The sequence below is a fragment of the Carex rostrata genome, chromosome 18, assembly GCF_964058835.1.
Source record: "Carex rostrata chromosome 18, lpCarRost1.2, whole genome shotgun sequence".
Lineage (NCBI taxonomy): Eukaryota > Viridiplantae > Streptophyta > Magnoliopsida > Poales > Cyperaceae > Carex > Carex rostrata.
In genome coordinates, this window is record NC_135935.1 from 3,319,429 (window position 1) to 3,329,534 (window position 10,106).

Here is a 10,106-nt window from a genome sequence, read left to right on the forward strand (position 1 = left end):
TCTTCTTTTGCTGCTGCTGGCACATATCATATGGTTTTAATCCTTCTAACAGACCTCTGTAGAAAATTTCTAAAATCATGAGATAAATCACACATGTAATATAGGCTCAAATAAACATTTCTATATAAAGAAATTAAATTTCCATGTAGCCTATTCACAAGAAAGTTGTGCAGCTCATCACGAGTCAGCTTCGCATATTCCAATTACACCACTCTTCCGTATATTTAGGTATATATTTCTCTTGCTATATTTAATATTTTTTACTGTGCTTCCCAATTGTTAGTTGCAAGTGAAAAATTTCTTGCACCAGCAAATTCATAAACCATAACTGAGAAAATATTACCTGCATTCAATTGAATATAGTTAGGGGAAACAAATTGCATTTTATTTCACTCTTTCCTGGGAAGTTCCCTTTTATCAAGTCTACAGGGAATTGTATCACCAGCTTTTAACCCATGTAGTTGACTCTCAGGTTTTACTTACAGTTAGGAATGAATGCGTGTAATTTCTTAATAAACATTGTCTAATCCAAGTGGTCTAATTATTTTTCCATCTAATAATTAATATTCACGTAGTTATTGCGGGTATATGACATTAGTAAGAATTTTTCCATCTAGTATGTTCTACAATGATGTCTCTTATATTCCCACATGTTAACACACATAGCACTGCTAACATACAGGTTGTCATACTACGTATATTTACTAATTATCTTAGAATTCTATTGTTATTTTACTGGCTGTTATTGAACAGAAGGAAGAAAAACAAAGTTGTGTAGCTCACCACGAGTCAGCTTCGCATATTCCAATTACACCACTCTTCCGTATATATTCAGGTTTATATTGCTCTTGCTATATTTAATATTTTCCAGTGTGCTTCCCAATTGTTAGTTCCAAGTGAAAAATTGCTTGTATCAGCAAATTCGTAAACCATTACTAGGAAAATATTACTGTCATTGAATTGAGTATAGTTAGGGGAAACAAATTGCATTTGATTTCACTCTTTACTGGGAAGTTTGTTGTTATCAAGTCTTCATGGAGTTCTATGACTAGCTTTTAACCCGCGTAGTTGACTCTCTGGTTTTACAAACAGTTAGGAATGAATGCGCGTAATTTCTTAATAAACATTGTCTAAGCCAAGTGGTTTACTTATTTTCCCATCTAATAGTTAATATTCACGTAGTTACTGCGGGCATGACATTAGTACGTAGTTAAAACAAGTTCTATCTAGCCAGAGGGTTACTCAGAACCTAGAACAAAAGAGTCTTTCCAAATTGTCTGCTCATGATTATGAAATACAATACAAATAGGCGAAAGGAAAACAAATCGTACATTTTAAACGGGCTCTTACAGAGGACACAGTATCCCAAAAAATACAAATTGTTAGCATTCTTATCCTTTTACTTCAGTCCAACAAATCATTTTTAAAAAAAAATCCCCTCCAATTACCACCATCATCAGCATGTAGTACCAGTGATTCCATAATTGCACAGTCAACATGGTTCTATACCATTGAAATTAATTCTGGCGGCCTTGGCTTTCCCAGAAATATGGTGTTATGTGTTTAATTTCCTTCCGTGGTTAAACAAAAAAAAGGGGGGAGAGATCATGTCAGCTTCGTTCTCAACTGTCTAATTTAACTTAGCATTTAGCTGAAAGTGAGTTCCATACAATACCAGCAAGTATCTGTACAATACCACATCTGCTGAAACTTTGTTCAATTATTTATTAAAGCACATTCAACCATGATGTATGATGCTTCAATTTTTTCAGTGAACGCAAAAAAGATAAAATTCCCGGTGGACCTGTGAGGAAACTCCCTGCTCACATAAGTTTTTAGGTTGCCATTGGCCTTCACAGAAAATTTAAATTGTCAGTGAAACATCTGATTGTTGCAAAATGGATGGATTATGTATCCGTCCAGGTTATATTGCTAAATGCAGAATGAACTGTAATGAAGCTAAACAGATTTACATTTTCAGTTCAACCATTGTATAAACTCTATGTTGTTAACACACAAATACAGTGCCATTTTTTTACTTATATTTTAATAGCACTGTAGTTGTCCCGCCCGTTGTGATTTGAAGCAACCCAGGAAATTATTTTGCCTGTTCCAAATATAAAGAATTGATTTCTGGTTGCAAATATTGTACAGTATTTCAGATGTACTTCAGATCTAAGGTTGTTTTGGAAAGTCCATTTTATTTGTCATGACGGTGTACACTTCCCTCATTAGCTGATGAATACAATTTTTCTTTTTTCCATCATATCTAGGCAGCACGAGATTTTTAGTAACTAAATCCAACTTCCATCGCAAGCTGTTCATTCCTTCACTGACTATGCTGTACTGGTAAAACACTTTAGCAAGCAAATTTAACTTCTTCCATCTCAAACTGGTCACACTTTATCTGACAATGATGTTTTGTAACAACAGAAAATCTAGAGGGCTATTGCAACCTATCTGGAAACGTTCAGAGACCAAAAGCCAAGAACCAAGAACCACAAAAATACCAACAGAGAGCACACTGGTTACACGTAGATAATTTAGTGATTGATGCAAGGGCATTATATTATTGATCTAACGATTTCATGGAATGAAATAGCATTATGTACTTATATAATAATCATTACTTATTAAAATTAGTGGTTTACAAATTGATTTCGAATAGAACTTACAACAAAATTTGCAACTTTCCAGAAAAAATAAAATAAATTTGTAAAGCAAAGAAATTTAATGTAACTCCATATTATTCAAATATAGAAAACGCCCATAAATTTAACATATTTTTTTCAGGACTTGCCAAAGTTTATTACAAGATAAATTAATAGAAGAACATGTCACATAAGTACTCAGAAAAACACTTGCACTGCTCAGAAAGAATGTCTCCCAACAAAAACATTCGAGAAAAGATATAAAAGCCCAACAAAACAGTTGCGGCAAGGCCGCAACAGAAGTCACTAGTTTATATATTACATCTTTCCAGTGCTCTCATTCTACCTCTACCGTTCACAAACATTTCTTGAAAAATAAAAAATAAAAATTCTCGTTTATAGAAAATTATAATTTTACCATAGCCACACTATGGAGATACAGACTTTTTTACTGGAGATCGCACTATGGGGATGCGACCCCAGATAGAAGTCTGCATTATCATAGTGCGGCTTCTTTACATTTTTTTTTTCAAACATTGGAATTTTGAGATTGATCTTAGAGGATCGAATTCATATGAAATGATTATGTATTATTTTATTTTTTGGTTATTTTTCATCAAAGATTCTAGAAGTTTAATCGCTGAATTAATTTTTATTACAAAGAAATACAATTAGATATATATTATTTTATGATTATTTTTACTGAGTGAGTTTTGCATTGATCTGTTCATCACAACTCTGAGATCCTAGAAGTTTAATCGCCGATATCTCTAAATTTATTTTTATTACAAAGAAATTCAATTAGATATATATTATTTTATTGTATGGTTATTTTTCACCGAAGACCTTAGAAGTTTATTCGCTAATATTCCTAAATTTATTTTTATTACAAAGAAGTACAATGACATATATATTATTTTATTTGTTTTGTGATTTTTTTCACCGAAGACCCTAGAAGTTTAATCGTTGATAGTCCTAAATGAATTTTTATTACAAATTAATTTAAAGACCCTAGAATTTTTCTCTGTAATAAAAATAAATTTAAAGATATTGACGAATAAACTTTTAAGGTCTTCGGTGAAAAATTACCATAAAATAAAATAATATATATCTAATTAGATTTCTTTGTAATAAAAAATAATTTAGGGCTATCGGCGATTAAATTTTTAGAGTCTTCGGTGATGAAAAATAACCAAAAAATCAAATAATATATAATCTCAAAATTTCAAAGATTAAAAAAAAAATGTAAAGGGGCCGCACTATGATAATGCGGACTCTATCTGGGGCCACATCCTCAAAGTGTAGTCCTCAGTAAAAGAGTTCGCATTCCCAGTGCGCCCGTGATAAGTTTGGAATTTTTCAAAAATGAGAAATTTTTTTTTTGAACAAATGATATATTTAAAAATTTTGGCCATTTGTATTTGACCAATTATTAATTCTTTGCAAACGAAGGGAATTAAAAGGGAAATTTTACAAACTACTATTTTTTTCAAAACTATAAAAAATTACCTCTCTTTTAAATTTTTTGAGAAAATATCCTTGTAAGATCCACTTTCTCCTCTCCTCTTTTCCTCTCAGTTATTCCCTTTCCTCTCTTTCTCATTTTTCCTTTCTCTTTATCTTTCATATAAAAAGCCTATGCTTTTTTTTAGTTTTATAAAAGATACTCTAAGTATAATAATAAAATATCATTTCTACTGTAATAAAAAACAGTCTGATGTACACGCTGTAAGAAAGAAAAATATTACCGGATAGTTCAAATATTATTTTCATGTACATAAAATTTTATATAAATTCATAAATACTACGTTATCTTAAAATTTAAACTATTACTGAAACTTTTCAAAATATGCAAACTAACACACGTTGACAGCAACTGATATCTCCACATTATTTTTTAAAATTATGAAAAATACTATGTTATGTGTAATTTGTGTCATGTTTCATCAAATAAATGGAGAAAATTAACATGTCCACGCAATTTTTTTTTGAAGTCCTACTAATTTACTCATTTGATTTCACCCAAATGCCTTTAACAAAATAATAGTTGGATTGTATTTTGAATTAATGTTCCGAAGGTCAGAAATGATTTAAGTCAAATAATGTACTTTCATTCTTTCAAGTCCTTATTGTAATATTTTATTATTTTGACAATTATTTCTTTACAACAACTTATTTAAAGAAGAATCTGATGTGAATAATATGCAGCACATTCTTTACGCGATTGCGCTCATAAACTATTTGCAATCGTTCAGTTCATAAAAATCATATTATTTTTTAATTTATGTTTTAATTCATTTTTTTCACAACTCATGAAGTCTAAGGTACAAATAATGAGACGAGTGCCAAAGAACCATCTAGAGTTTAGTCATTTTGTAGTGGAGCTTTACCATGTAATGGTATAAAAAAAATTAAGTTGCATAATAACAACACCTATAATAGTGTCAATCTATTATGCAATGCACTGACCAAAAGAATTGCAAATATAAAATTTGTTCCGATTTGATAACACTTGCCACCTGATTTAGTTAATCATTTATCCCTTCTTATATATAATAATTATCATTAAAACCGGAACCAAAAAACATTCCACAGTTCAAAAAAATTTAAGACATAAAAAAAAATTACTATTGAACAACATAAAGTATAATTGAATAGAAAGGAGAAATGAATAATTGAGAGGGAAGAGGAAGAGAGGAGAAAATGAGATTTACAAGAGCATTTTATCAATAATTTTGAAAGAAGAGCAACTTTTTTTTTTATAGATTTGAAAAGAAGGAAGTTTGTAAAAAAATTTATATTAAAACTACAGATTGAGTTTAGAAAATCCAGCACTTGTTGTTATGAAGTGCACGAGTCGACCCACGATGAGTTGGATCGTACGGTCCATACTCTGTTCACTTCATTTCTTACCGCACGTTCTGTTTTTGGACTCAACAGGAAAAAAAATGTTAAAACATCCAGAAAATGTCCCCTTATTCGGAATGATCATCAAATATAATTGTATCTATTTGTTTAATTGCTCGAGTATTTAGCACATGTTACAGAGTTTGGGGTATTACAAATTGTTTGATTGACATTTAAATCTATTCATCATTATTTTATTTCAATAATATAACTCTTTTTGATAAATACTTCTATAAACATTAATTTTCATGAATTACTTGTAAAGTTCTGCTCAATGGCAAGTACTCTAAAATTTTTAATTCACTAAACAATACTTATTACTTTTTGACAATAAATAATCATAATATCTTAAAATTGTAGTACTATTATCCTTCAAAATTAGATGAATTTCTATTTGGAACCAACTAATTAAATGTTAATATAACGACAAAATAAGCATATCTATATTAATGCTTTACTTGAATAAATGAATTGGACTCCACTTGAATTGCACACAAATAAAATCACCTAAAAATGGATTTTGGTATGCAATTGGGGAATATTTTAGCGTACCCATAGCAAAGGCCTTCATTCATTTCCCGTCGCTCATCGGGTTGCCCATCCAGTCAGATCTGGCTGCTTAGTTCTCATCCCTTGAAAATTGAAATCTAGATCTAAATCCTAGGGTTTCTCTTTCTCCCATCTCTCACCATCCAAATCATTCCCGATCAAATCAGATCAGATCGGATCGATCCCCCTCCGGTCTCAATAACCATCCTTTTTCTACAAAAACAATGAGCGCAAATCCAAACCCTAGCCATGATGGGAAGCCCTACCAGCCGCGTCGAGCCCCGGAACCTTCGCCGCAGCAATCTCAGGATGACTCGGCGCCCGAAGCTGAGCCAATCGTCGCTGGCGTTGGTGGCGCGGTATCCATGGACGAGGAGCACGAGGGACACGACGACGTTGTGGTCGGGATGGATGCTGACGTGGCGGCGGATCCACACCTAATGGTCACGGCGGCGCAGCCGATCAGTGGGAATCAACTTACCTTGTCTTTCCAGAACGAGGTCTACGTATTTGATTCTGTTTCTCCCGAGAAGGTTCATGTTTTTCTCAATTTCTCCTCATATTCGGTTTTTTTTTCTTTATCTTTTAAATCTTTTTCTTTGCAAATGGTATTCCGTTTAGGTTGTCTTAATTTAGGGTACTCTTACAGAAACCAAAGAGAGACAGAGACAATATTGTGTTAATTATGCAATATTTACAGAAACCAAAGTTCAATATTAAATTCATTTCGGATCAGATTATTCAATCATAGATTGATAACTCTGTTTGCACGGTTCTGTCAAATCAGTATGTTTATAGTTAAGTCAGATACTTGTGCAGATGTTTGAAAGCACGCTTGTTTCTTGCATATGATCTGCATCTAGGATTATCGTTTTCGAGAACTATATGATGGTAGCTTTAGGGTAATGCCTGTTTCTAGCATATGATATGTGTCTAGGACTATCGTTTTCAAGAGCTATATGTTGGTAGCTTTAGGGTTTTCATGAATTGTTAACTATATTATCAAGTATTTCGAGCTACCTTAATGCAAATAATTTATTTCTGTTATGAAGTTTGTATATTTGCATAATACTTGTAAATTGTAATACATTTCAATATTCTTTTTTCTAAACTTGGATTGTGCACACACTAAAGTAAAGAATAAAAAAGCACTAGAGAGAGATGCAATAGTCTAGTATTTTTGTTATTTCCAGGTTCAAGCTGTTCTCTTGTTACTTGGTGGAAGGGAGATTAATACTGGGGTTGGGGCACTGCCATCATCTTCTAATCCATATAATAAGGTAATAGCTTATTATTATTATTATTATTATTATTATTATTATTACTATTATTATTATTATGATTATGATTATTTTTATTAAACTAAGGGTCATTGTAATTCATAAGCTTATTTTAATCTAACATGTAATGTAGAGATTGAATTACCCACATAGAGTTGCATCGCTGATGAGGTTTAGGGAGAAAAGGAAAGATAGAAACTTTGACAAGAAGATCAGATACACTGTTCGAAAGGAAGTAGCTCTAAGGTATTATCTATTTATAACTTCGATTTAAAGGAGATTTTGGTACGCAAAAGGTTCTGAACAAATAGCGGAGACTGGTTCTATGTTACCTAAACCTTCAAGTTGCAAACTTCATTTATGTAAATATCAAAATTTAAGCTGATGATTTGTTGGAGCCAATGCCTGAATTACATTTGGATTTTTGTATTATTTGGTCGCACTTAAGAGAAAGGTATACTTTAGTTTATAGTTCTGAGTTTTTAATATTATCATACTTATCATGTTGTCTGAGTTGTATTTTTCTCTATGTGTAGGATGCAGAGAAACAGAGGACAGTTCACTTCGTCTAAATCAAAGGGTGAAGATGCAGTTTCAGGTGTTACCTGCCCTGAAACCTCCCCTAACAACTGGGGCTCTGTGGAAGGCCGCCCTCCTTCTGCTGCCGAGTATGACTCCATCTCACTTCTGTTTTATTTGCTAATAAAAATAATTGTGTAGGTTCAATTAGCGTATAATAGTATTATCTGCGACCAGCTTAGTAGTTTTCTTTTGTTTTGTTTTCCTTTTTTTTGAGTAAATTAAAATAATGTTTGAATTCGGGTGTGATGGAAATAGTGAAACCATCCTCCCTATTATTTTTTTAGGTTTTATTATTTGTTTGTATAATTATTTTTCTTCTCAGATGCCATCATTGTGGAATAAATGCTAAGTCAACACCTATGATGAGGCGTGGGCCCGACGGACCCAGGACCCTGTGCAATGCTTGTGGATTGATGTGGGCCAATAAGGTTTCTTTTATTAGACCCTCTTTTAAATAGACCAAACTTTATTCTTGTATCTTGTTGCTGTTTATTTTGGTTCTATTTTAGAATTGGTTTGCAACTTTTTTGTGTGAATATTATGGATGTCTTGGTGAATTTCAAGTTGTGTACAATTCATCTGGTCCTAATATCTTATAGACCAAATTATTCATCCAGTTGGAGGCAAAGTAATATATAGTAATTGCTTTTTTTATTGCAGGGTACAATGAGAGACCCTCTTTTAAATAAACCAAACTTTATTCTTGTATCTTGTTGCTCTTTATTTTGGTTCTATTTTAGAATCAGTTTGCAACTTTTTTGTGTGAATATTATGGATGTCTTTTTGAATTTCAAGTTGTGTAGAATTCATCTGGTCCTAATATCATATAGACCAAATTATTCATCCAGTTGGAGGCAAAGTAATATATAGTAATTGCTTTTTTATTGCAGGGTACAATGAGGGACCTCTCAAAATCTCCATCAACAGTTATGCCTATTCAATCTGTACGACAAGCCTTGCAACCTGATCCTAAGGATTCTGTAAGCCCGCCCCTTCTATATAAATTGTCAAATCAAAGGTCACACTCTGTTTTGTTCCAAGGAGCCACAGCTAATAATTTCTTTCTATTGGATATTTCAGAATGTGACTGTTGCAGCTGTTGCAGAGCAGAACTCAACTCTGGTTACAGCGAACGGACATGATTCATCTTAATGACATTATATCATATGATTTGATGGAGAGAATTTCTATGTTATGTAATTTCTTACTAAGCAACATCTATGGGGCAGGACTTTGTTGCTGCAGAGAGTGAAACTAACTTTTACCTTTTGATGACATTTGGTTGGACAACTTGAGTACTGTTGTCAGTTATGAGTTCTTTGTATACTCGGTGTTTATATTTTCCTCGTTTGGCGTTTGATAATTAGTGGTGTTTTTGAGATTTACTTTTAATTGTTTCAGTGCAATGACTCATCCATCTCAGTAAGTAGATGTGGTACCCCTTTGGTCCCAAGACAAGATTCGACGTGAAACATGTTTCTCTGAAGCAAAATTATTATTGCTGCATAAATGTGTAGGAGCAACCATGGCCAACTCATCTTGTAAGATGAGCGACAGAGCAACTGTCGTTGCTTAAAGAAATAGTCAGATGTTTCGTTGAGTGTACGACTGACTTTTGCTTGATGGGGCGTTTTTGTCTGTCTAAATCTGCATTTTACAAAGAATAGCAACAACATTTTTGGTTACCGAGTAATATTGTATGTCCAAAATCCCAGGTGTTGTGTTAAATTTTCAAAAACATAAAATTTAACACCCGTCTCCAAAATTCCGAGCATAAGTTGACGCAATAATTCTGGATGTGTATATTTAGATTTCACGTTTGATTTTGTGATTTCTTCACTATTCATGTTCACCATGTTTGGTTGTGGCTTAGGCCTCGTTATTCCACCAAACGTGCCTTAATTGACCCGGACTAAGATGGCATAAGCCTATTTTTAGACCGGCTTAAATTAAACCACATCACATGGTGATTTAATTTTTATTCCACCTCGTGGCCTAACTTGAATGATTATAATAATATTTTATTTGTATATAATTAGTATATTATTATTAATAATTATATAATTAATATCTTATATTGTTAATATATTAAATAATTATTATAATAATATTATATAATTAATATCCTTTTATTAAT

At 32.3% G+C, this 10,106-nt stretch overlaps 1 protein-coding gene across 2 annotated transcripts; it reads left to right on the top strand.

The window, feature by feature from the left end:
• The first annotated feature begins 6,150 nt into the window (after positions 1-6,150).
• LOC144569188 (GATA transcription factor 20-like) lies at positions 6,151-9,332 on the top strand. 2 transcript variants are annotated; one of them, XM_078319407.1, is made up of 7 exons: positions 6,151-6,640; positions 7,301-7,387; positions 7,521-7,633; positions 7,924-8,055; positions 8,292-8,397; positions 8,860-8,949; positions 9,050-9,332. In XM_078319407.1, exons 1-7 carry the CDS (start codon positions 6,332-6,334, stop codon positions 9,119-9,121), a joined length of 909 nt encoding a protein of 302 aa, XP_078175533.1. In that variant the 5' UTR covers positions 6,151-6,331; the 3' UTR covers positions 9,122-9,332. The 2 variants fall into 2 exon arrangements, with proteins under 2 accessions (XP_078175533.1, XP_078175532.1); XM_078319406.1 differs by lacking the exons at positions 8,860-8,949; positions 9,050-9,332 and adding an exon at positions 8,630-8,849 and having other exon boundaries at positions 6,164-6,640.
• The last annotated feature ends 774 nt before the right edge of the window (positions 9,333-10,106 follow it).